The following is a 25978-nucleotide window of genomic DNA, read 5'->3' as shown; positions in this document are numbered from 1 at the left end:
GTGTCGCATCCTCTGCTGCTGACATAGCTACCAACAAATCGATCAAGCTGCTTACGATAAATTGAGTGTCGATGAAAAAATATTCAAGAAGGTCCTTGCTATCACATCCCAAGATCGTTTTAGAGGACTCGTTAGAGTCTCTGAAAGCCGATTATGACAAGCTGAAAGGCGAACTTGAGCTAGACAATGACAACCCTTCGTTTATCAAGCAGATCAAATCCCTTTCGGCGGACATGGACTCTAATCGTCTCATTGATGATAAATAGTTTAAGCAAACTATCGCTCGTTTACTATAGAGCAGGCCCTAGACGAAAGCAAGGTCTGCAATATTATTCTTCAGTCCTCGAATTATTTCCAGCTCCGGAGCTCGTTATGGCGATAACGCTGATCAGAATGTAGCCGAACTAAAATCGATTAAGAAATCTCTCATTGTAAGCAAACGTCCGAGACATTCCCAATCAGCCGTATGGGATACTGATCTCAAAAGAAGATTAATACATCAACTCAGATTGAAGGGGGTCATGTCTGGGCTTATCAAGGTAGTAAGAAAAAGATACGTTCAAGACCTTTGCAATCTAGAGCAGACAAGTTAAAGATTTTGGATTCTAATTTCTGCTACCTAGTATCATGGTCGGCAATTTTAGCGTTAGCCGTAGCTAATTGAGAAACTAGATCAGTATTTGACGATGTAAATTAAGTGATTTTTTCTGCTGCCCAAGCGCTAGGATATGAAGTAGCAACACAGCATGGAGTAATCAACGGAGAGCTCGATCCCAGCCAAATCGATCGATGGACCCTCGACGACAAGCGATTTATTTGGGAAGAAATTGACAATAGCTCCTAGACTGACCTTGAAAAGATCTTGAGCTCGATCCGATCAGCAAGGGTATGCTAGCGTCCTGAGTCTTGTATCGGTAGAGCTTTGGCTTTATTTGAGAGCATGGCGTTCATGATTGCTGTACTATCGAGTGTATCGAAGAAGTTCTTCCTCCGACGATTTGAGATAGTGTATACACCCTGAAGAAGCTAGAATAGCGCCCATTGCTTGAAAAGCGACAGCGATACCAGTCACGGGGCCTATATTGAATATCAAGGCTACAGATCACAAGGGGTAGGCTACCCCGCCTCCGCCAGAATCGATCGTTTGGGTCGCATTAACCGACACTTGAAGCCCAGCCGCAGGCGTTGACGTTTCGATGCCCACCCTACCTATTCAGAATGGCCACATGCCTCCAGTTGCTGGTACATAAATGAAGATCGTTCGGAGTCGAGCTACCAATTCATGTTGCATTCGCTGATGTGGATCTGGTGTCATAATCAGCTTCGATGTGGAACTGGACAGGGGTTGAGTTGAATCCAAAGAAGCTAAGAATTCTGGTAAATGACCCATCGAGGTACGCAGTTGCGCTTGCTTGAATTTGTGGGTACTCGGTGCTAGCCGTAGTATTGATACCGATCTCTGTTAGAGAGACTATTGTTGTAATAGCTGCTTAATTAGTATACGATAAAAATCCATTAATATTGTCACTAGCAGTAATATCGCCTGCCGGCAAAGCATTAATCCGGTGATGATGCCCGTCGAGCTAAGGACACGCGTTTTACTGTTAGAGGCGATGCCGTGTGAGACTTCTGCTAGGAAAGTAAGCTCTAAACCAGTGGCATTAATCGTAGTTCCCGTGAGTTATAGAGTTGAAGAATTGATGTTGAGGCTAATAGTACTAATCAAATCGCAGCTCAGCGTCGGAGCCGACAAAAGTGTTGATGAAATGATCTTACCGGCGCATGAGAGGTTTCCGCTTATGGAAAGAGGAGATAGGGTCCGTACAGACGTTATATTTGGCTGAGAGGTCGCCTGCAACGTTCCAGCTAAGCTTGCTGATGATAGAGACTCTAAGCCTGTGATCGATTGAAAAGAACCAGTGAATAACCAATTTTCCGTTTTTAGAAAGCGCAGATAGGGTCCCTAACGATGTGCTATTTGATTGACTAGCTGTCTGGAGCGTTTCGGTGAAGCTCGCTGATGATAAAGCTTATAGGACTAAGATAATTTGCCAGTGAATATCAAGTGCCCGTTTATGTAGAGAGCGGTGAGCGCTCCCAACGATGTGATATTCGATTGAATAGCTGTTGGCAATGTTCCGGTCAATGTACTGGCCGTCAACGTACCCGAAAGGTTAAGCGAGCTAATCCCACTTGGGATTGATCCGGTGCTAGATAGTACGAGTGCTTTTGCGCTTTGAGCAGTCGCATGCGTTATGCCGACGATGTAGTCGGGAGCCGGCGTTATCGATAATCCATCAACAAACAAACTTGAACAGGTCATAGATCTAATACCTGTGAGATCTTTGTTCTCACCTGGTATAAGAGCCAATTTTTGCGTTGCTGTACCAGGGACGATGGTGCTGACGTTTGAGAGTCGATAGTCACTCCTTCCGAATATATAAGATCTCAGCATATTCACAAGCTAGAAAGCCTCTCGCATCCAACGAGAGATATAATGCAGGGTTGTAGATGCTTAAATTACAGACAGGATTTGGACAGCGAAACTCAGAGCTCATTTACTCTGAAGCTACATAGATCACGCGATAAAACGATGAGAATTCCCGATTTCAGTGCGCCGCTCCCGAATACGTTTAAATTCTCTTCGATGGGTGATATCTCAGCACTGGGTATCAGATCACTGTTCTTTGTCATTGGTCCATTGTTTAGCGGAAAGAACAATCTATGTCTATTCATCTTAAAGAACTTTCCTTATGTATTTGCGCATCTGACAAATATTGCACGGAATCCGCACCAGGAGCTGTTTGATTATCTTCGGGACTAATCGGATGGGTTGATCACGCTAATCCTGACTCACCTCCGAGCGTTAATCAAGTACGAAGGACTCCGCTAAGCTCGAATAAACCTGAGCTCGTCTTCATAGATAATTATATCAATGATAAGCTGCTTCAGAAGAAGGTGTCCAGTCATAGCATGACTAGGGGCCGGTATTTTAAGTTGAGTAGTATTTTCCTTAGTCACAGCTACTTTGCCATTGATAAGATGCTTCGCTTAAAAAGTTCAGTGTATATCGCGGTCCTACAGGCTAATACAAAGCGAGTTATAACAATGGTTGTCAACGATTTCAACATCCCCGGAGCTGATGAGCGATCGATTGTTCATTACTACAATCGCGCGACTGAGAAAAAAAATCAGATTCTGTTTTGCGATTCTGTCAAGGGACAGGTACGATACAATTTCGATCGCCCTACACTGACGGACAGAATGCAAATGCCACCTCACTTTGTAGAAACAGCTGCTAGGAAGCAAAGGTCTTCAATATTTTAAGGATTTGCAAAAGCAATGAATTACGAGGAGGCAGCTGTATTTTTATATTGCAAAAGCAATGAATTACGAGGAGGCAGCTGTATTTTTATAGTTCGTGTCGAGTGCCTTGTTGAACGCTTTCGTCACTGTGTTGGCCTCGATAGATTCCCATGCCGCAATTACACGCTTGATCGTCGCTATGCGTTTCTCCTTTGCCGTCGTAGCGGTAGCCTTTTCGGTCAGCCACAAAGCCTTCAGCTTCGCCTTCAGAGGCCCCATGATGCCTACATCTAAAGGTTGGCACACGGAAGTAGAGTTTTTTGGCAGTGGCTGGAGCACTGCCATGAGCTCCTCCGAGATAATCGCCTCAGATTCACCAGAAACATGGCACTCCAAGTTATCAACAAGCAGCAGAGAATGGCTTGCGATATGTTTCTGCAGTAGGGAGCGCAAGTAGAACTTCCACACCCGTGCGTCCATTCAGGCCTTGCTCTGAACAGTGTAAATATGGCCTGTAATGATACAGCAAGTCAGTTATACATGTAGTTATTCAGAAAGATCAAAATAATACAGCGTACCTTCAGGATAAGTTGGCACCTCTTCCTTCTCGATGATGCCGTTTTGCTCCCCGCGTACTATGAAAAGTAGGGGGAGCTTAACGCCGTCACCGCGAATTGTGCACACAGCGGTCAATCTGGCAGAATGCTTCTGCTGGGCGGTTATTGCCGACGATTGGCCCCTTTCCGACAAAATCTTGCCTGGTGGCGCGTCAAAGTAAACGCCAGTCTCGTCGCAGTTAAATACCTCGCTTGCATTATATCCGCTATACTTGGCCTCAAAAACGCAAGCAAACGCTTTTTGAACAGCTTCTAGGTCTTCGAGTTTTTCCTATAGAAAGAAGGAATACATAGCAGCATAAATTATCAGTTAGATATCAGTTATCTAGAGGTAATATTACAATGTATGGGTTACCTTTAAACCGTGCGGAGTGCGTTGCACGAAGCCGTGCCGGTAGGCAAAGCGGCGCATCAGCTTTAGTAGCGATTCATATGCTGTGAACGTGTCCTTCTTTCCTTCAGTGTAGCCCTGTAGCCACGCCGGGTGCTCGTCACGAATGTAAGAGGCCATGATGGAGGCGGTGAGGGGCCGACTCTCACGACGAGTGTCCTTCATGAAGGTGATCAGCTCCACCTTGAACGGGACCATCTCGGGACGCCCAGGCGCACGAGAAAGCGTCTTCTCGCTGCCTCTGAACGCAAATATGTCCTCTTTGTTCTTTCTCCAGCCATTGAGCGTCCACCGCGGTATTTTTTGCGAGCGTGCAGCTTCACGCTCACTAAGACCTTCTGTTGCTAGGAGAGCGTGTCGTTTCTGCTTCATTGAGTAGTGCATTCTACGTTGCGTTGGCTGGGAAAAGACCTCGTCAACAAGGCTCGCGATGGCAGCCTCCTCTGCGCCTTGCAGCGCTGATGGAGGCTCTGTGGGTGGCTCGGGCTCGACGGTTTCCTCCATCTTACAAAGTGACTGGCACAGAAATAACGGCTGGTTTCCTCCATCTTACAAAGTGACTGGCACAGAAATAACGGCTGGATCGGCGAATAAAATCAGGATTTTGAGTGATTCGATTGGTTGATAAAATAGGATTTGCGCATCTCTTCTATCTTGCACGCCCATTTTACACTGACTGGCAGTTAGTTTTGTCGGCAGTTGCATTCTGTCCGTCGGTGTATCCGAACCGATGACTAATTATGAAATCGGGATACGATATACTCAAAAATAAATCAATCATGTGCGCGTCGTTCGTTAAGCTTGATTCGACTAACCTAGTGGTCGATGGTTACAATTCGGCATGTTAATACAGTCTCCCAGGCAGTGTGGCTGACTTTAAGAACATCACTTGCGCAGTTCAATCGATTTCTATGTATAATTCTGAGTATAACATTGATTCGGCTCAATTCTGGAATAACTCGTTCAGATTGGAGCTGTTGGTACGTCATTGACAATAGTAATTGTCCTCCCTGATGGTATATATACGTACAATGATAAGCAACCAGACAGCTCTGGCTAATGCTGGAGCATTTCTAGTCGATCCGTCGGGGGACAATGTGGTTTGTATCCAGTCGACTGAGAAATAGCGTATAATATGCGGCTGAGATCGATTTTAAAGCGACGCCTACGACTTTACCATCGAGTTATACAAAACCTTCGACTGGGTTATACAGCGCCGTAGGAACGCGTTTACTTACTACAACCCATGTACCACGTCCGGTCATTTATATCGCAGCATTTGGCAAGGTAATTCGTTTGACGACAGGGGCTTACCCTGCCGCTCCTCTTACCGTTGCGAGTGATCAGCTATCGAATATCATCCCTCATATTCATCCGACCTCGTCACATATCGTGCGATGCGATCTCATCAAGAATGAGTATGTCGCTAGCGGATACATTCTGAGTGCATTCGATCGAGGTGACGCAGCTGTTGGTCAGCTAATTTCCTGCAACCCTAGTCAGTATGCCTGAATGGATTGCTTCAACGGATCTCGATCGAGCATCACGATTACTTTTTACAATCAAAACGATCAGAGCGTCAAATTTCGGGATCCCTCGGTTAGCATCATGCTCCTCTTAAGACAAAAACATGATAAGGTCATTGGAGTTAGCGGTTTGTTAACCACTGTTGATGTTTTTTTATTGTTTCAAACGAGAAAAAAACGGATGGAAATTGTTTAATCTAAAACTGCCCCCGGCCTTTCGCTTAGCGCACACCACAGCCATTTCAGCCTTGGCTTCGTCGGATCCTTTCACGGGATTGCTCATACCGACTCCATACCGTCGTCAGACCCCACCCCGAGCTGACTTGATTAGTGTTTCATGATCTGTTTTGGTTGATTTGAAGAAGAGATACCTCTCGCCAGCATCGACACCATCGGTAAGTAATCCTTTGCGCTTAGCATAAAATAGTGCGCTCCTCGCTGACTTCTTAACGTCTGCCATGGTGATCCACCCGCCGGCTTTATCCTCACCTTCATCACTGTCATAGATGCCGACTCCGGTAAGCGATTTGAGAGCAGCACGAGCTGGAATTCCTGTCTGAAGAGCTTCGAACGCGGTCGTGAGAGCGGGTACTGCAGTGGCAGCTGCTTTAGATAGTAGTCCTCTACCTTTGAGGAAGCTGAACGCTGATGACAAGCCAGACTTGATTTTACCCCAAATTCAACCACCTCGATCTCTCTTGTATCCCTTTTTGATCTCATGACGCGTGATAGGGAGTTTGTAGAAGCCGCTACTTACGTTATTTTTCAGAGCAAGTATATGCGGTGCATGTACGAAAAACGGTCAAAAGTTGTTTTAATCGACGCAAGCCATAGCACATATAAACCTAACCACGTCGCTATATTTAGCAAGGAGCAGAATAAAATAATGCATTCATGGCCAATTAGGAGTAGTGATAAGGTCATTGCGCCAGCTCTCGGAAATGGAGATAGCACTTGCATAAAAATTCCTAAGTACGCCTTCCGTCTTCAGCACATCTGGCACAATATCAGGGCGATTGGTGGATACTGAGAAAATGAATGGTGGGTTAATGTGTGTTTGTGTTGAAGCGCCTGCTTGTCACGCACACATCCAGGCGCGGTGTCTCCTTTCCCTTGTCTTTCAGGCGAGCACACGCATTCATCTTAGTCGCAAAACACAATGTTCAGGAAAGCAAGTTAAGATAATAGCATCGTGCCCAGCCGGAACCTAACCGGGGTATGAAACCGGACTGTCACCCGATATGTTACCAATTCGCGTAATGGCTGATGGTGGAGTAATTTTTTGCTCGTGACTCTTGTCGTGCTCGCTTGTCGCTACCACGAGGCTTGTAGGTATGTATGCAAATGTTTTAGAGTATTTATGTCGCTCAGCAAGAAGAGGGACCGCGAAAGACTCGGCTCGATGCATTATGTTGTTCCTTTACGGCACGCTCGTGTTTGCCCGAAGTCTCAATAGCTAAATGTGATTTTTAGAAATATATGTAAGCAATATCAATGACAGGGGACGAACGCGGTACGTATCGGGTTGGCAGGTTTTAGATTACTCGTGTAACACTTCCCATCGAACTGGGTCTTCTAGGTGAGAGGAGTGGCCGTTGCAGAACGGGAGGAGGGGGTCGGATCAGCACTCAGTCGATCACACAATTTTGCTGAACATCACGATGTTTGCGCCATTAGGTCGCTAATATTATCATATTTCCACCCCCTTTATCGTCGTTGCTGCGCAGCTCAGGGGACACGCGCTTTCGTACACGAGGGCCCATAGAAGCGGATGCAGTCACACCAGCAACACTCGGTCAATCAAGTAATTTTGCTGAACACACGATGTGTGCGCCATTAGGTCGCGAATTTCACTCATGTATCCACCTCCTTCGACGTCGTCGCTGCGCAGCTCAGAGGACACGCGCTTTCGTAGTCGAGGGTCCGTAGAAGGGGAGGCGGTCACGCCGGGCGGCTCTAGCAGGCTTCTTGATATTGCGCGCTTCAGCTGATTTTGAGTGGTCCAGCTCAGGTATACGTGCATATAATGTTCGAATGACGTTTCAGACCGGTGGGGTCGCATATTCAACCTAAGCCTTCGACTCAACACAGCTGAATTGACTTTCCCCGTTTGGCTTTTGCATTTCGAGTTCTCAGCTCGCCACGAGGAATTGCGGTTTGTATAGATCAACTTATTTTGTCTGCAACTAGCGCAACCATCGCGCTCAAGTTTGAGATCTGATATCACGAAAGGTTTTGCGCGTTTTCGGTCAAATGAGCACGTTACACAAAATCGAGATCAAATTGGGAAATCCTCGGCTCAAAACAAGAAATGCTCAGATCAAAACAAGAAAATCCAATAGGTGAACCAAACCAGAAAGATGCGATGATGTGGGGCTCCATCGTAGTGGGGTTCTTCTTCCTCTGCAGCTGCTTGGAGCTCTGGGGTCCTGTCATAGTGGATCATTCGACGGGTACAGATATGATACACTGCATAAAAGCCGTCAACGTGATCCTACGTGATAGACACGGAACTCAGGTCGGACCTGAAGTCCCAGGGGCTATGTCGGTAGATTGTATTCGATTCCCATAAAGGAGATCGAGCAGCGCAAACCTTTGATAGGGTTTTGTCCTTTGAGAGGCCCTCGATCAGGGGTTCCGACAATACTCTTGTTATTTTGCTGGAGGATTCAGCAATAAAAATAATTTACCTATCTCAGTCAGAGGTGACTGCAATAATTGACCATATTGCAAGAAAATCATAGGAGTTTGAATGGAGAATAAGTATTTTGAGATTATTGTGCTCCCCAAACGACCTTGTGCACAGTGGCTGCGCTCCAGTACGTGTGGTTCACCTTTAAAAAGAGGATACTCTCGAGATGCAATGGAGTCATGGCTTGGCGGTGCATGCCAACCACTGCCTTCGCATAACTAAATAATCTCTCCTCGATGTTGGAAGTCGGAGCGATCATAGAGACTTGATCGCTAAAAAAAAGCGTGAAGTTGTTTGTCGATGTCGTCTCGCCTGCTTGAGCGCAACTGCGGCAAAACCTGTACCTAGCGCCGTTGTCTCCGACGAGCTCGATGGGGGGGGGGGGGCGTCTTCCGCGGCTAGCGGCTCAAGCATAGGCTTATCATCGTCAGACAGCGGATCCGTCACGACCCGGCATCACATTAACTCAAGCTCGCTCAAAGCCAAGACTCTAGACGATCTCTGCCTCGGCTTGGGGGTACTTGGCGACTTCGGGGATCTGTGCAATAAGCGCATCGAAGAGGTCGCGCACGTCGAGTAGCGTTATGTCGTCCGCACTTTGCAACGTTTTAGAGGTTGACTCGTACATCCTGAGGATCGCCTTCAGCTGCTTCTCCTCTCGGCGCGTTGGCATAAAATCCGCCAGCTCCTCTTCAATGTACTCACTGATGAGCTCCTTCAGCTCAAAATATCTGTTCACCATGGCAAATGTCGATGACCAGCGGCTCCATTCGGCGCTGGACACCACAGCGGCACGTGTATACTGCGGTAGGCTCTCCGTCATCGTCGAGTAGAAAGACGACACTTGCTTCGACGTGAACGGGTCCGTGCGGACCCTCTTCTTCGACGTCTTGGCTTTCTTGGTCTTCTTTGGCGCTCTGGAAGGGGATGAAGCTGGCTTTCGACGCGGCTTTGGAGCACTCCACGGGGTCTTCGCAGGCTTCGTATTAAGTAGAGTGGACAATGGGCTTTGAGTGTATTGCTCCAGCTGAAAATGTAAAGATGTTGGAGGATTGATACGCCACAAATCGATGAACGTGCTCCATTCAAACGAGCTCGGCCTGTGGACAAGTGATTGTGAACCGGTCTCGGGCTGCAATGCCGCTCCTCGGGTTATTGGCGACACAGAGCACAAAACCAAATATTGCAACCCTTCAAAGCAGAGCTAAAAATAATTTTTGCTTTACCAAAAAAACAAAAGTATTTAATAAAAATTGTATTTTCGGAACCCCTGCCCACAGCGAATTGAACTCACAGATCAATTTGCCCCGGAAAAACTATCATGTTGCGCTGGACTACCCCTATTCACCCATTCGATAAATCTTATCGGTGAAGCTCCGAAATAAATTTCAGAGAGCTGTTATTAGTGAAAAAAAAATGAATCCCTTGTCAAGAACAGTATCTACCTCACAAGGCTTCACACTTTCAAGGAAATATTTTTGATGAAACCATAAATCGTCTTCTTGAACGCTTAAGATATTAATAACGAATCAGTCAGTTCAAGCGACACGGTGCCGTGCAGAACAGTTAAGTGGTGCAAGATGGACAGCGGGCCACCAGTACTGGACGCGCTGTCCAAGTTGGAGCTCTCCATGAGACCGCAATCCGTGCCGTCGTGGCTAAGCAGTGACACGAATCACGCCCCCAAAGTCACAGCACTCGGTCCAAGAACGTCTAGCGTCGAGTTGGTTGATCAAACATCAGTGCACGGAGTTGCTGGAACCAATATTGGAGGTGGCAATGGTACTACGCACGGAGGCTCTCCACTCAAAGACAAAGCTGGACCCCTGGCACCCAGCCCTTCAGCCGTTCGGCCTCGCGCGCCAATCGGTGTGCACAAAGACGCAATTGGCTCTGGTGACAAAGATTTCCTGCCGAAGGAATCAGAATCTCCGAAACGATCAAGGCAACGGGTTCGGCAGCAAGCAGCTGAATCTAAAAGCAGGTGAGCGCCGAAATGATTGCCTATGCATGCAATATTAGCTCACAGGAAGTGATACTACAGGCGAGTCAAACAATCGCTTGTGGAGTCCTTGCGGTCTCTGGAGTTCTTTGACAAAACAAATCGAAGCCGTGAATTATCCACTAAAATGTCGGTCATGCGCCCCTATGCAGACCCCGAAGGTTAGTGCATCACATAGGTTATCCTTTGAAAATATCTAATGTGCTAGCAATTGTTTTTAGACAACGTGCACTTTGTCAATATTGATGACAAATTGGATGAAGGAGACGACGGCAAAACACTTGTAGATGACGAAGTATACGACAGCGAGAGTCACAATTCCCGAGATACCGTTGAGAATCGAGCGTTAAAGTACCTCGCAAAATCTGCCGATTCCAAATTATCTCCAGAGCCACCACAAGTTTTCCAAATTCCTGAATTGCCTCATGGACAGAATCTTGTCATCAACATCCTCTCGACGTGGGGAGATCCGTTCTATGTGGGGCTCATGGGTATCGAGATATTTGATCACACAGGCCACGCTGTCTATCTCTCTGATGTTGATAAACAATTATCAGCAGATCCCCCCGATCTAAATATCCAAGATCACGATCGTTTAGATCCTCGAACTGTCGATAAGCTCGTGGACAAACATTATTTCACCTGTGATGAACTGCACGCGTGGCTTGCGCCGTTTTCTCGTGGACAGAATCACTTTATTTATATGGATTTTGACTATCCATTATCCATCTCGATGCTACGTATTTGGAATTATAATGCCACTCGAATCCACTCATACCGCGGTGCTCGGTACGTGGAGGTTTCTCTAGACGGCAAGTCTATCTTCAAGGGGGAAATCCGTCGTGCACCGGGTAGTGTCATTGAAGATATCGACGATTGTAACGAGTGCATTCTATTCACCATGAACCAGTCGATCTTGCAACTCATCGAAAAATACGAGAAGCGTAATGAAAAACTGGTCGATAACGAGCCATCGGTAGCAACTACAGAACACCAGTCTTCAAAGGATGCTGCGTTGAGCAACGGCCTTCCGATCGGTGCTGATCCACGTCTCCTTGAGAGACCAAACACTGGTAATAAGACGTCTCGCGCCGCAGCCAGAGGGGGTGGCCATATTGTCTGCTCGTCTGAAACAGGGGCGATTAATTCCGTCTTCTCACCAATCACCTCCCCGCTGCCAATAAGTGGAATGCATGGTAAAAATTCGGCAAAAGCAGCTCATGCTTCACGTCCGTGTACTGCTCCAGTGGTGGGTGGGGCAACGACAGAACGGCCGTTGTGCTGTAAAACGATCGAGTTAATCCTCGAAGCGAACTGGGGAGACCCATACGAGATTGGCCTTGCAGGTCTTGAATTTCTCGATTCCAGTTATGTTCCTCTGTCAATATCGTTGGATAGCGTGACAATCTCGGCTCCGATCGCTGAGGATCGAATGAAGAAACTCCTAACGACACACGGTGCACGACATCTCGCGGTTGATCCAGAAGAAATGTGGACGGCTCCGCTTCGAGAAGTACTCGCACTTCCTCTGGAGCGCAGAGCAATCACAATAACTTTTTCTGAAAAAGTGAGTCTTCGAGCGCTGAAAATCTGGAATTACAATACAACTCTGGAGGGGTCCTTTAAAGGTACCAAGCAGGTTTCAGTGCGAATTGACGGTGTACATCACACGCGCGTATCGTTACGGAAGGCACCGGGCAATCTAATGGACTTCGACTTTGGTCAGTTCTTATATTTACGTAGCAATTCATCTCAAAAGTCACCGGTTCAACCGCTTAGCAAGGTGGGTGATTCGCTCACTTCGACAGCGGAAGAAGCTGAATGCACAAGACCATCGTCACCTGTGGAAAGTAAACCCACCGAAGACACTGAGTTATCGGACGGGGTGTCTAAATTATCCAGCCCGAACATTTCACAACGTTCTACGTCAAAGCGATTAATCCGGAAAAAGAGCGCGATGAAGCCTATAGCAGAAGTTTTCCAGCAGTACCAGACGCCTCTGTTCCCCACCGGATATATCATAAAATTCGTCTTCTCGTCTACTTGGGGCGACACGTTCTACCTGGGTCTCAATGGCGTGGAGTTATTCGACCGTGACAACCAGCTTATTCCTCTCTACAGCGAGATTGTCGACGCGCAACCACGTGATATCAATGTACTAAAAGAACCAGGAGCCACACACGACGTCCGGACGTTGGACAAACTCTACGATGGTGTCAACAACACTTACGACGATCGACACATGTGGCTAGCTCCTCACACGCCATCGCATCCGAATAAACTCGTGCTTTTCTTCAATGAACCCATGACTATTTCCAAAATCCGACTGTGGAACTACAGCAAGACACCTACCCGTGGTGTTCGTGAGTTTGAGGTGTTTCTCGACGACGTGTTGATCTACCATGGGATCCTGAAACAAGCGCCACCTCTGACGCTACCGAGCGGAGATGGCACCTCCAACGAAGCAATGGACCCTTTTACTCATTCATTGGATAACCGACGACTGCGTAAGAAGTGGCACGATCAAGCTGAGGCCGCCGCCAATGCAGGTAACATGACACAAACGCTACTATTCACGGACGATCTCGAGGTGATTGAGGCTGAAGCTAACAACATCTATATGCCGCAAGACGAGCTCGAGACCAGCGTTACTTTCTATGACAATAGCCAAGTGTTGTCTCTATCAGATCTGCCAGGACACGACACCATCATGCGGCCGACCACCAGCGCAGGCTGGTAGACCAAAAAGGCAACTTATCGTCACATTTTTGTGCATTTACCTCATGGCTACGCTACACACAATACCGATACAAAAACCGATAGATTCTGCTAAAAATAATAACAGATCTCAAAATTGATCATCTCGTACACAATTGCACACAATCTGACGATGCGCTTCCCATGAGCAGCAGCAGCGGTCTCCATGTGCGCACGGGCGGCAGCCCCGGGACCAGCGGCGGCGGACGCAGCGCTGGCCCATCCTTACGCAGTAGCCAAGCGTCCACGCGTCCCAGCAGCTCACGCAGCAGTCTGGCGTCCAGTCGCGGAGGCAAGAAGGCGGATCTGGAGCAAGTGCGACTAGTGGGCACCCATTATGTGAGGCGTATTTTACAATTTTATCAAAGTGCTCCTTTTAATTTTTTATCCTGTATGTGGCGGAAAACTAGCAATTGGGGGCTGAAATTGGGCGCGGAGGCTTTTGTATCGTGTACGGGGCGCTGGATCTGCGCAATGGACGTTCTGTTGCCATTAAACAAGTGTCGCTTCGAGATATTGACAAGGATGAACTGCTATCCATAGAGGTACAGGATAAGGGTGATATTAGTTTTGAAGTTCTGATAGTGTAGCTAACTTAAAGTCCAACTGCTGTGCTAGACGGAGATCAGTCTGCTCCGTAAACTGAAGCACGAGAACATCGTCAAGTACCACGACACTATCAAGACACATGGATACCTGTACATTGTACTGGAGTACATGGAGAACGGCTCATTGGCGCAATTTATCAAGAAGTTCGGATCTCTGTCCGAGACGCTCGTGGCCATGTACATCACACAAGTCCTAAGAGGGCTGGCGTATCTACACGAGCAAGGTGTGCTGCATCGAGACGTTAAAGGAGCAAATATCCTTACCACGAAAGACGGATTAGTCAAGCTGGCGGACTTTGGGGTGGCGATCAAGTTAAACGAGACGCAGAAGGCAAACTCCGTTGTGGGATCGCCGTACTGGAGTACGTTTATCCTGCTTTTTTCTGTTAAATAGTCTATATTAATCGGTCTATATAAATCGCAGTGGCGCCGGAGGTGATTGAGATGGCTGGCTGGTCTTCTGCGTCGGATATCTGGAGCGTGGGATGCACGATCATCGAGCTGTTGACGACCAAGCCGCCGTACTTCGACTTAGCGCCAATGGCTGCGCTGTTCCGTATCGTACAAGAAGACCATCCACCGCTACCGCAACGCATGTCCCCGGTACACTCTCAGTGTAGCAACGATGTGTTCGCAAGTGTATCTTCTGACTTTGTTGCTGTGCTGCAAGCAGGCTTTACACGATTTCATCATGAAGTGCTTCATGAAGGAGCCGCGACTGCGAGCATCGGCCGAGGAGCTTCTCGCACATCCGTGGATTGCGCAAATACCGAAGAATAAGGTCGAACAGAGCACGCAGCTTGTAGCAGAGAGCGTCACGTCTTCGAATGACCGCGACGCTGTGCTGAATACGATTAAACTGTACGAGAAGAGCTCGTCCACGACAGATGTACCACCGACCACAACAGCCAAAGCCTCGCGGTCTCTCAGTGTTACAAATGAACAGTCCGACGAGGATGTCGAGGACTGGGACGACGAGTTTGGAGTGGATTCCAACCCCACACCGTTCGTATTGAGAGAGGATGGCGGCAGGAGAGACAGCAAGACAGCAGCGGAAATTGCACCAAGTAAGCCCAAGTTTCAACTCTCGAAAGAAGATGCCAACGCTCTGTTTGATGACAACGTGTGGGAGGATGAAGAGCCCGACACTACGGTACCAGAGAGGCTGGATGTCAGTCCCGAGAGCAGTCAAGGCAACACGAACGAAAGCAAGACTGACAAGCTGAACTCGTGGGACCGATCGTCGCTTATTCCTGCCCAAAGCCGCATAGCGAAGCTCCAGCAATTTGTCGAAGATCCGGAAGAAGATCTCGCTTTCGACGATATCGACGAGACACAGCTCTTACAGGCGGCAGCAAAGCAGCAACGTGCTTTGGAGACGGAGACTATGACTGTTGTCCCAGCTAAGAAGTCGCTGAATGCATTTAAGGAGGACGACGATATCGATGGCAGCTTCGATTTTGCAGAAGGTCAAGGGAACTTGGTGCTGCGTGTTGGAGGTAACCGTGGGAGCAATGCAGACTCGTCTTCAGGTGGGAGTGCGCAAGAGAATTTGTTCGACGACGAGCTGGACTTTGACTATTCGACTGCTCGAGACACGAACCAGAAGGCCACTGCTCGAGTGGTGGAGCTACTGTCGCTACTGGACCCCAGCATGGAAGACCAGGTGATCCTTGATGCCTGCAACAACTTGGTGAGTGATACTGCTTTGTGCTACGCATGATTGCTATTAACTGGACACTTTATTGCTGTGTGTAGGAAGAATTATTCGACCAGAACGTGACGCTGAGGAGGGATTTAATGTCGCAAGGCGGAGTGGTTCCCAACATCATGGAGGCTTTAGAAATGAAGAAGATGGACGTGCTGCATGCTGTGCTTCGAGTTATTAACATTGTGAGAAAGCTTCACTGTCGTTGCATCTTTTATCACAGCTTCTAACTTCTGACTGGATATTTTTCTATGTAGATTGTGGAGGGTAACAAGAAGTTTCAAGAAAACTTGGCGCTGGTGGGTCTTGTGCCGGTGATTATCAAGCTCACGAAGCAACACAATCCTTATTACTTGCCCGGTGGAAGCAGCCGAGGATTCCGTGTCGGAAGTCCAGAAGACAGCGAGTTCTCGATCGCTGTGCGGATGGAAGCCGCCAAGTTCGTGCGACAGTGCTGCAAGACAAGTTCGTTGACGCTGCAGATGTTCATCGCGTGTGGTGGATTGCCTGTGTTGGTGGATTTCCTGACGCTAGACGCCAAACCCTCCCATCTCGACTACGACACGGATCTTCTACGCATCGCTTTGGACGGAATCTTCAGTGTCTTCAGCCTCCAGACCATCCCGAAGAACGACATCTGCCGACTATTTGTCAAAGCTGGGCTCTTGAAGAAGTTCGTGGTCGTATTTTCCGAAATTGTCGTGTCGGTGTCGACCAGCGATACGCGTGGGCCAGAGAATGATACTCTAGGTGTCAACAAGACGAGCCAGTGGACCATGAAGGAACTGCACAAAACGTGTGACATATTCGTACTCTTTTCTCAAGGTGATGCCGTGGTGAAGGAGCACATGTGTGATGGCGCTGTGCTCGAAGGACTGCTCGAAGCGATCCATCCCGGCGCGCCTCTCTTTAGCGTCGGCGAGGAACAGCCTGAGAGTAAACGGACACTGCCGCTGATACGCCATTCGGATGAATATGTCTCGGCCATGCTGAAGCTTCTTAAGTGCATTCGAAACCTGAGTATGGAGCCTCTGACGTTGGAGAAACTGGACCGAGCTGGAGCCATCCCGACACTTGTGCGTCTGCTGAACGAGCGGGAGACTAAAGGTCCGTCGATCTCTGATGTGAAGCGGAAAGAAGTGGAGAACATCGTGCTGCAGTCCATGTTCTACCTGTGTCGGATCAACCGGAATCGACAGACTCATGCAGCTCAAGCTGGCGTCATTCCGTCGCTTATCAAGGTGGTTAGGAACTCAAGTCCGCTCAAGCAGTTCGCTCTCCCGATCCTGTGCGATCTGGCACACGCGTCGCCTACAGCACGCGCTCATTTGTGGACTTTTGACAGCGTGACGCTGTTTCTGGAGCTGTTGGAAGACAAATACTGGCAGATCGACGCTATCAAGTCCATCAGCGTGTGGCTTGTACACGACACAGTCAAGATGGAGAATGTTCTGCTCGTCCCCGAGAATCTGATGAAGATTATGGTCTGCTTTCGCAACGCCTTGGACACGGAGTTGGAGAACTTACTGGAGCCGTTGTTGGAGATTCTGAGTCGCTCGGTTCGACTCAACCAGGCTCTCGGACGCTGTGGCATGTTCGTGACGGAGATCTTGAGGCGCCTGCGACTCATCCCGAAGGCGATTGTACGCAAGAACCTGCTCAAGATGCTCAAGAGCCTCTTCGAGTCGCACACTTCGCCGATCCAGTTCCTCGTCGAGTACAACCTGCGTCCGATTGTGTACGCTTTGGCACAAGACGAGAACAGTATGATCTTGGTGAAGGAGATAGCGTCTCAACTTCTCCAAGCTATCCTGGTGGCTGCCGGAGTGTTTTAGACGCAGGAGGATCGAGATAGAGCGGTGTGCTTTTTTATTTATTCGGAAAACGGACGTCAACTGTGTTTTGTCCTGTAGGTTTTGTGTACTTCATTTCGCAGTCTTTTGCAGCGACGACAGGAGCAGTTCTTTCTTGAAGGCTTCAAGATTGCGGTGATTGGAAGCGTTGAAGGTACTGGGAGGCGTTTTCTGTGCTCGAGACTTGGCCAGTTCGTGGTGTACTTCCTCACGAACGACAGTCTTGATCATAGCTTTGGTTGGTGGCAACTCGCCTTGGCAGGAGATGCACTTGGCTCCGATGAGAGGTGAGTTGTGGCCTTCATCGACTGCTGTGTTGGTCATACTTCGAGCCTCAGACTCCAATTGCCCAGGTTGGCTTTGCAGGAGCGACTTGAGTTGGTTCTTGTCCAATTTACGTCGCAGGCGTCGGTGGATATCGATGAGGTCGTGCTCATCCAGTGACGAGTTGGCAACGTTCTGCACTTGTCGTTCGAGAACTTCTTGCGTCCAGAGCAGTTCGTCTTTATCCAGTTTCTTGCTCACTCGAGCGATGAGTTGGTTCATCTCTTCGCCTAAAAGCCCATCACGCTCCAGTGTCTCGCTGCGATTCGCCTCCAAGCTGGTTGTGAGGAGATCTCGCATGTCGTTGTTTGCATTCATTAACTCCTCGATGGATTTCTTCACGTCTTCTTCCTTAGCGTAGGCAAATGACAGCTCCATGAACGTATCGAGACGCGTGTTCATCATCTTGACGAGTGCCACGGTCGAGTCGAGATGTCCAAGAGCGAAGCCATGCTCCACCACTGTGCTCTGCACTTGAGTATGCGACGATCGCAACTCCTCCACTTGTAGACGAGACTTGACCGCGTCAGTGTGTAGCAGCAGCAAGAAGAGAACCGATCGCACTTGGACCACTGCGTCGTGCATGAAGAGAATCAATTCCGGAGTCTGGTTGCCTTCTCTTTGGGCTTCTCGAGTGATTAACGCGACCTCCAGCTCTTTCAACTTGGTCGTGGTAATGAACACGAGGTGGTCGTCAAAGCTCGAGTTCTGCACGGGATTGCTACCATGAGTGTCGCTGGTTTCAAGAGCATGCGCTGCCGCTCTTGCTATCGCTGCTTGGCCCTTGAGCTTCTCGAGTTGTTGCTGGAAATCCTTGGACGTTTCGATCAGAAACTCGATCTCCGATCCCGTATCTTGCGGCATCAGAGTCTCACAATTCGTGATAAAGTGCGTGAAGATGCCGCGCAACAAGTCGATCCCGACATCAAGTGCGCTGCGTGTAGAAGCCTTGGAAGACTGCTCGATCCGGCTGAGCTCGACCGACTGAAGCATGGCGCCACTCATGCCCAGTAACGTATGATAAATCCGATTGCAAAAGTCCGTGATACGTACGAGCAGACTCCCGTCTGAATTGCGTTGCGAAGTCTGCAGTTGATCCAGAATCTTCTGGAGTTCTTGAGCTGCCTCCTTGGTGCGTTGTTCGGCCTCTTGACGTATCGTGTACAGAGAGAGCTCGATCTTGTCGTGGAGAGCAGGGATCTCCGTCTCGCTCACTTGAGTTAATAACTTCTCGGAGGCCTCGAACGCAGAGGTATGGTGCGAAAACTTCGCTGTCACGTCGTGGAGTTGCGCGGATATCGCATTGGTCACAGCACTCGTAACATTCGATGATACCGAGTTGTTACGGAGCACCGAAGTCCGCAGTCGTTGCACTTCGACGTCGATTTCTTGAAGTTTTTCTTCGACATCCACGATAGTCCGTGCCTGGGCTTTCTGACTGCGTTCCATCTTCTGGACTCGATCCAGTACGGGGTGAAGTTCTGCGATGCTGCCGTCCAGCGCGTTGATGGCGGAGCTGTTGTCCTGTACAAGGCGTTCGAGATATTCGAGCGATTCGTCCAATCGAGCAGTGTTCTCTTCCAGACGCTTTACTCGAGAACCCATGGACATTTGCTGTCGACGGAAGAGCGCTTTCTCTGCGTTGATGCCGTTCAGTTGACGAAGACGCTGTAGACGTACGAGTTTGGAGAGTAGCCACATCCACAGCTCTTTGATTCTCGCCTTGGTTATAGGCGGACGTGGCTCGACAATAGCAGTCGATGGAGGGGTGGTGGATCTCTGCGTCGTTGGTTCATGTGGCACTGGCACGTCGTTAGGATGTGCGTGTGACGCCTTACGTGGGTTTGTAGAACGACGCTGACGTGTCGTACGTACAACGGGTGGCGTGGTGGTAGGGCGCAGCAGGTTTTTGGATGAGGAAGCGCGGAAGAGATCCACCTGGTCGTCCATGACTTTATGTTGCGTGGCCAACTGGGAACGATACTGCTGCGGTAACTCTTCATCTCGTTTTTCTTCCGTCTCGTTGTTTACAGGAGTGTCTTCTTCTTTTATCAGAGGCTCCTCCACTTTTTCTTCTTCATGGTGTTCTGCAATGTCTGGAATCGCGGGGATGACAGGAGTCGGAGAAACAACGACAGGTTCTGGTACTTCTGGAGCAACTTCGGTCTCAGTTGTGCATTCTCCTTCAGATTGCTGACGAGGAGATGGAACTACTGGCGATACAGGAGCTGCGTCCTGCTCCTCGATTGGTACCTCAACAACTGGTTCTTGTATGAGGGGCTCGATTAACTCTGGCGGAGGGAGTTCTACTGCGCGGAGAGAACGTCGTAGAGAACGTCTCACATGTTTTGAAATCTGAGAGATCGACTTTGAGCGTAATGGTCTGGGGGAAGGCGGAGTTTGTGCTGTTGGTGTCTCTATTTGAGGCGGTTCTGGGGCTTCAGAGTGCACAGGCAACACCTCTCCTTTGTCGTTTGTATCCGGTTGAGGTTCTTCTTGCTGCACTATTTGAGGTTCTGTTCGTTGCATTATTTGAGGTTCTTCCGGCTTAACTTCAGGAGGATCCTCAAACACTGGGGCATAGTGGAGTGCAGTCTTCCTAACAACTGGAGGAGGCTCGCTTTCCTCTTCTGACTCATTCAATTCCTGCTCCTCTACAGCTTCCTCTTCACTAGTTTCCGAGTCCACGTCATCGCTCCCGAGCGATTTCGCCAGCACTTCCAGCCCCACTCGAACGTCTTCAACACTCTGTTCGTGTTTATCTGCACGTCGCATGAGCTCCTTGATCTCCATCTTCACCCTCGACAAGTAGTCGAATCGCTTCTCCAGCTGATCCAGCTGATTCTTCACAGCTTCCTCCGTCTGCTCGGTCTTCTCTGCTAGACTGTCTGTCGCCTCATTGCGCAGTTCTCCGATCTGAACGCTCACCTTCTCGTCTAATTCTCGAAACTTCAGCTCCAGTGCAGCCCACGCAGGTGCATCGTCGACACTTTGAGGGATGTGGGGACTATGGGCGCTCTGTAGAGTCACTAAAGCCTGTTGCATCTGCTCCGCGACCTGTTGCTGCACATTCTGCTGTAGTTGCTCCATTTTCGACGTTAACGTCTCCATAGCCTCCAGTATCAAGGCATCGGGTGCTGCTGGCTGCAGCACTGGCACCTCGACAATCACAGGAGCAGGCGCTGGAGATTCAATGACCACGGGAGCTGGTGCTGGAGCTTCTTTTAGCTCCGTGATCGTTAGTTGCATAGAGACCTGTGTGGACTCGAGCTGAGCCATCCGCTGCATCTGTTGCTCGTTCGTGGCCGCTAAATGCTGTAGCTGAGACGCTAATGTGGCGATCACAGACGTGAGCGCGTCCTCCTGGGCAGCCAGGACGTCCCCCATGTCTGGCATGAACTCCACCAGCAGATCCATGGTCTCTGTGGGGATTAGAGCCAAATGCGCACTGGGTATAACGGTTATCAGACGCACTTCAACATGTGATTTCACAGATGATTGGCTGAAATTCCAGAAAGATTCATTGCCAGAAGATGGCGGAATGGCAGCGCTACCCAGGGGGCAGGATGTCCCAGGAAGAGGTCGTGGCTCGCAATACAGTGACTGCGCCACCTCTCCGCTATGAAGAGAAGGCAGAGACGAGTGGAGACGCCCAGTTCGATCGAAATGGAAATGTACAGCGTCCTCTACACACTCAGCAGTTCAATGCGAGGATGCCTCAGACATTCCCGGGCTACCCTCCCATGCCTCCACAAGGATATACTAGACACGCTCGTGATGTTCATGATCGTCTGAAACAGTATGACTCTGTTCCGTACGGAGGTCCGCCGATGTACCAAGGCCCTCAAGCTCCTCTGCAGCTTCATGGCCAGTGGGTGGCATTGGATCAGCAGCAGAACCGTCGAGGGCCTTGGATGGAAGGATCCACAGCCCTGCAGCAGAACGAGAGACACAGATACTGGGGGAGAGGACACGACCCGCCGTCTTGGAGGAACAGGACGCCGGGTTTCGTGATGGCGACGCTCAAACTTTGTGTGTATCACGTGCTCAATGTGATCTTCGCACTGGTGGCGTGTGGTATTCTATCGGCAGGCATCTGCACCGCTGCCTCGCTGATCCCTATGTGCTGCGTCGGACTACTGATCTTCCAAGTGCTGGTGTACATTGTGTTCTCCATGGCTCAATGGGACATTAAGCTGGGCAACTTCATCGCACCGGCTCATCAATGCGCATACTCGAACCTGCTACCTCCTGGAAGGCTCATCGGAAGGGAGGGGCTTTCTGGATACCGGATCTCCCCGAGTTTAACGTCCTTCTCACCATTGTCACTCTTGGCGATGCTGTACTTTGTGCTAGTGAAACCTGTGATCGGTGCTCTGAGCTCCCTGTCGGTGCTGCTGGTCGTTGCACCTTTAGTGTCATTCATCACGTCAATGACTTCGCATTACCAAGACGAGTACACTGATTCAATCCAAATTTACGGAGTTGGACCCACCTCAATGAGTCGAAACCCGGGACTCTCGTTGGTTGGCGCTATCTGCGTGACGCTCCTGGGCGTGGCACTCATGCAGCTTGTGGCCAAGATATCGCTAGGAGCTACAAGGTTTTTCTGTTGCGAAAAAGTTGCCACGACGACGAGGTCCGCGTCGTACCCGTTCCAGCCACTCAGTAACAACGGGGTGACATCCTATGGAACAGCTTCATGGGAAGTTAGCCGTTAGATAACGTCGAGGCACGCTACTGGAAGAAAGTTTATCGGTATTTTACGGTGCCTGCAAAGATCCTAAATCGCAATGTTGTCATCTCATGGCCAGAAAAAAGGCAAGTTTTGCACAACCATTCCTAAAACCTTCAGAATGTTTGCAGTTGCACCATGTGCATACATTGTACAGGCAAGCACTCCTCAACTCGCCATCTTCGGATCAGCCGCAGCTCTCCAAACATGGTCGAGACGCCGAGCTACAACGTCCGCTTGTACCCGGACTTTGAAGCTTCTGTCGATCCCAGATACGGCGCAGTGTACGCAAATGCAAACGCTCCTCCGATGACCACGGCCGAGTCGGAGCGTTGGCCATTGACATCGGCAGCACCACCGATGTACACCCCACATGACCCCCGCAACGGTTACTACGTTCCTCCGTCTTATGGAGTGCTGTCTCCAGAACGCCCCTGTCATCACCACAGCTCTCACCACCGTCACCGTCACTGCCACGAACATGGCGGATGCAATGGCCAAGGCTTCATCTGTTCAACATTGAAAGTTGGACTCTTTTACGTACTCAACGGTATTCTGGGGATTGTCGCTTTTGTCGCTGTCATTACTGGCGTTCACGTTGCGATCGGACTGATCCCGCTATGCTGCGTGGGTCTGTTGGTGTTCCGCGGTGTAGTTGTCTTGGTGCAGTGGTTAGCCAAGCTAGACGTGAAGCTGAGCAACTACGTCGCTTCACCTAATGGTGAACGTGTTTTCATGTTCGACAGTGACCAGCCTATTGGTGGATTCGACGGGCTTCGTCTCTCTTCAGAATTGGCGTATTTTTCGCCCGTGTCGCTGCTTGGCGCACTTTACTTCTCGACAGTCAAGTTTGTTATAGTCTGATCGTGGTATCGGTGCTTGCTTCACTGCCCATGGTGCTTGTTGCCTACGGAAACGATGACGACAACGACTGGCTTGTCAAAGTTCACCACCACAAGACGGTGGATTTGCGCCAGTACCCACTCACATTTTACGTCCTCTGGGGCTGCCTTTGCATTCTCACCATTGTGTCCATGCATGTTGTGGCGTGGCTCTCACGAGCCTTGACGCGCTTCTTCTGCTGTGAACGAATTTCTCCATCCGAGTACACCATTCCAATTGTGCAGTACCCTCACACAACAGCAACAACTGCCTACTATGGGTCCAGTATCGGCAACTGAAAACTTTAACAACTGTACTGTAGTACTGTAACAAAAGACAACAATGAATGTGCCACAGTAAATAAGCAATAATACATGTAGCACATGAACAAGTAAACACTATCAGTAGCGATGCCGCGATGCTATTTGTACTGCACATATCTTAAGCTGCCAAATGTTTTCATTCTGCGTCTTAGGATATCAGACCATACGGTACCAAAGTACACTGTGTCTATCATCAAATTGTCACATTCTGCAACTGAGCACTTCGAGCATAATGGCGGACGCGGACGCCAAGGCCGTAGTGCTCCAAGCCGCGCGCGTGCTGGTGTTTCTGGTACTCAACCATTTGCTCGCGTCCTCGGGCTTTATCGTGATCCTGTTCGGCATCGCCTTCTCGCTTGGGTCTTTGGCACTGTGTTGTCTAGGTGTCGTCGTATTTCAAGGATTATTGTACTTGGCGCCATTGCTCGCGCGTCTCGACCTGGCACTGCACAACTTCGTGGAGCCTGTGGAGAACAAATTATATGGTCATATCCCGCACTATGGCGAGGATGGATCATATTTTGCGCGACCATCACTCGCGGTACTGGTGTACTTCGGTACTGCTAAGCTGGGTGTCGGCGTACTCAGCGCTATGGTCGTGATCATCCCGTTCTCCATGCCAATTCACGCGCTCACGTCGCCAATCTTCCGCGACGAGTATTTCTGTGGAGGTTGGTTCAACCTCTGGGCCTTCTTGGTGGTGGCCACCGCTCTCTTAATCGGCGGCTTTGTCGCAATGCCTCATGTAGCGAGATTATCGTGCATCACCACACGTCTGCTTTGCCGCGAGGTCTTCTCCTCGATCTACACACGCGATTACGTGCCATCCGTCTCGGAGGACGCGACAAAGGCCTCGTACGGCACTAAGCAGCCCATGCAACAAGTTTGATGATGAATGAAGTCGTCAAGAGATTGCGGAGACAAAGACCTACTGTTAGAACGAAAAATTGCACCATACAAGACAGAAACCTAGACTATTCACAAGAATCACAAAATTTTCAGCTGGTCTCGAGCGATAGAGCACCAGAATTTTGCAACGCCTTTCAAGTTCTCATTATCTATCGATACCGGTACATGTATTAATACATGTACAGTAGATGTCAACAGAGACGGTCATTCAAATGGGGCGGCACTCTTTTGATACGGTACCGACGGTACCGTATCAGATCAGAAAATTTCGCTCATCCCCTCGCCATTTCCGTTTCTGTAGTCAGCAACTCATGTCCAAGGAAGTGAGCTTCTCGTCGCCTACCAAGAGCTCTTCAGCTTCTGCAGCCGCAGGGCACTCGCACAAGAAACACAAGCCCCAATCGCACAAGACCTTCGTCGATCCTGCTCCACCTTCGTTGCACCAATGTCCTCCAATGGACGACGAAGGATCCGAAGGCCCTGCGTTCACACTGCTGCGTGCCACACTGAAGCTCGTGATTTTCCACTTGGCAAATTCGATGCTTGGCATGGCAGCCTTTACTATCGTTGTCTGTGGTGTGCTGCTCTCCATCCTATTGGCGCCACTGTGCTGTCTCGGGCTCGTCTTCTTCCGCCTCGTGCTTTGTCTAGTGGCCGTGCTAGCTGAAGTGGACGTGAGGCTTGTCAACTTCATCTCGTTGCCGGAAGAACACATCTCAACGAGGAAATTGCAACGGGGCTCACATGCTAGTGCCCGAGCGTGCGGCGAGACGAGCGTCGAGCGGTTGGTGCCTGATCTGAACAAGTTTTCGCAGCCAGCCATGCGTGCGACGCTGTACTTCATGTCGGTAAAGACATTTATCGGGCTATTGAGTAGCCTCGTGCTGTCGATCTCCTTCTCGCTGCCGGTATGTGCGATCTCGCGTGGGGATATGGGAGACAATTTTGACGGAGCTGTAGGACTGCTGGTATTCTTGCTCGCGACTGTCTTGCTGTTGGGAATTGGCATCCCGCTTATGCAGTACAGCGCACGACTGTCTCGAGCAGCGACGGTGTACTTCTGCTGCGAGAAATGTGCACCCGTGCAGCACACGGAGAAGGACCACGCGACTGCTTATGGCGCTACCGAGGTTTGCTGCGCGGCATAGACTGAGCGGTTGCCATTTACGCGTTTTTATGGGGAACACCCGCTCGTGTAATTTTCGTGACAGAAAGGTGTTGTGCGTACCATATCAGTTATGGTACAAGTAAAACTGACGCTTCTCATCAACATGTTTGCTACTTCGATCGTGGCTCAATTACTTTGTCACCTGGATAAGCACTGGAACTTTCATGTACTTTGAAG

At 49.5% G+C, this 25978-nt stretch overlaps 9 protein-coding genes across 9 annotated transcripts; 7 read left to right on the top strand and 2 right to left on the bottom strand.

The window, feature by feature from the left end:
- Window positions 1-2647: 2647 nt before the first annotated feature.
- PITG_10047 (uncharacterized protein) lies at window positions 2648-3182 on the top strand (the record flags this gene model as incomplete). The annotated part of the gene is made up of 3 exons (XM_002902537.1): window positions 2648-2802; window positions 2865-3058; window positions 3148-3182. 3 exons carry the CDS (start codon window positions 2648-2650, stop codon window positions 3180-3182), a joined length of 384 nt encoding a protein of 127 aa, XP_002902583.1.
- Window positions 3183-10112: 6930 nt separating this feature from the next.
- PITG_10046 (uncharacterized protein) lies at window positions 10113-13274 on the top strand (the record flags this gene model as incomplete). Its single annotated transcript, XM_002902536.1, has 6 exons — window positions 10113-10516; window positions 10577-10695; window positions 10756-11718; window positions 11782-12273; window positions 12349-12377; window positions 12468-13274. The coding sequence occupies 6 exons, from the start codon at window positions 10113-10115 to the stop codon at window positions 13272-13274; spliced, it is 2814 nt and encodes a 937-aa protein (XP_002902582.1).
- A 161-nt stretch (window positions 13275-13435) lies between these two features.
- PITG_10045 (ser/thr kinase) lies at window positions 13436-17442 on the top strand (the record flags this gene model as incomplete). Its single annotated transcript, XM_002902535.1, has 8 exons — window positions 13436-13630; window positions 13702-13836; window positions 13910-14261; window positions 14324-14502; window positions 14573-15592; window positions 15658-15792; window positions 15865-16314; window positions 16378-17442. The coding sequence occupies 8 exons, from the start codon at window positions 13436-13438 to the stop codon at window positions 17440-17442; spliced, it is 3531 nt and encodes a 1176-aa protein (XP_002902581.1).
- A 90-nt stretch (window positions 17443-17532) lies between these two features.
- Window positions 17533-19734, bottom strand: PITG_10044 (uncharacterized protein; the record flags this gene model as incomplete). Its single annotated transcript, XM_002902534.1, has 2 exons — window positions 17533-19563; window positions 19723-19734. The coding sequence occupies 2 exons, from the start codon at window positions 19732-19734 to the stop codon at window positions 17533-17535; spliced, it is 2043 nt and encodes a 680-aa protein (XP_002902580.1).
- Window positions 19735-20524: 790 nt separating this feature from the next.
- Window positions 20525-21201, bottom strand: PITG_10043 (uncharacterized protein; the record flags this gene model as incomplete). Its single annotated transcript, XM_002902533.1, has 4 exons — window positions 20525-20530; window positions 20584-20700; window positions 20815-20928; window positions 21040-21201. The coding sequence occupies 4 exons, from the start codon at window positions 21199-21201 to the stop codon at window positions 20525-20527; spliced, it is 399 nt and encodes a 132-aa protein (XP_002902579.1).
- A 920-nt stretch (window positions 21202-22121) lies between these two features.
- Window positions 22122-22505, top strand: PITG_10042 (uncharacterized protein; the record flags this gene model as incomplete). The annotated part of the gene is made up of 1 exon (XM_002902532.1): window positions 22122-22505. One exon carries the CDS (start codon window positions 22122-22124, stop codon window positions 22503-22505), a length of 384 nt encoding a protein of 127 aa, XP_002902578.1.
- A 221-nt stretch (window positions 22506-22726) lies between these two features.
- On the top strand, window positions 22727-23378 carry PITG_10041 (uncharacterized protein; the record flags this gene model as incomplete). Its single annotated transcript, XM_002902531.1, has 2 exons — window positions 22727-23224; window positions 23310-23378. 2 exons carry the CDS (start codon window positions 22727-22729, stop codon window positions 23376-23378), a joined length of 567 nt encoding a protein of 188 aa, XP_002902577.1.
- Window positions 23379-23912: 534 nt separating this feature from the next.
- On the top strand, window positions 23913-24613 carry PITG_10040 (uncharacterized protein; the record flags this gene model as incomplete). The annotated part of the gene is made up of 1 exon (XM_002902530.1): window positions 23913-24613. The coding sequence occupies one exon, from the start codon at window positions 23957-23959 to the stop codon at window positions 24611-24613; it is 657 nt and encodes a 218-aa protein (XP_002902576.1).
- A 475-nt stretch (window positions 24614-25088) lies between these two features.
- Window positions 25089-25781, top strand: PITG_10039 (uncharacterized protein; the record flags this gene model as incomplete). Its single annotated transcript, XM_002902529.1, has 1 exon — window positions 25089-25781. One exon carries the CDS (start codon window positions 25089-25091, stop codon window positions 25779-25781), a length of 693 nt encoding a protein of 230 aa, XP_002902575.1.
- Window positions 25782-25978: the final 197 nt, after the last annotated feature.

Source organism: Phytophthora infestans, genomic scaffold, assembly GCF_000142945.1.
Source record: "Phytophthora infestans T30-4 supercont1.17 genomic scaffold, whole genome shotgun sequence".
Classification (NCBI taxonomy): Eukaryota; Oomycota; class Peronosporomycetes; order Peronosporales; family Peronosporaceae; genus Phytophthora; species Phytophthora infestans.
This window is presented reverse-complemented; position numbering and strand designations above follow the sequence as displayed.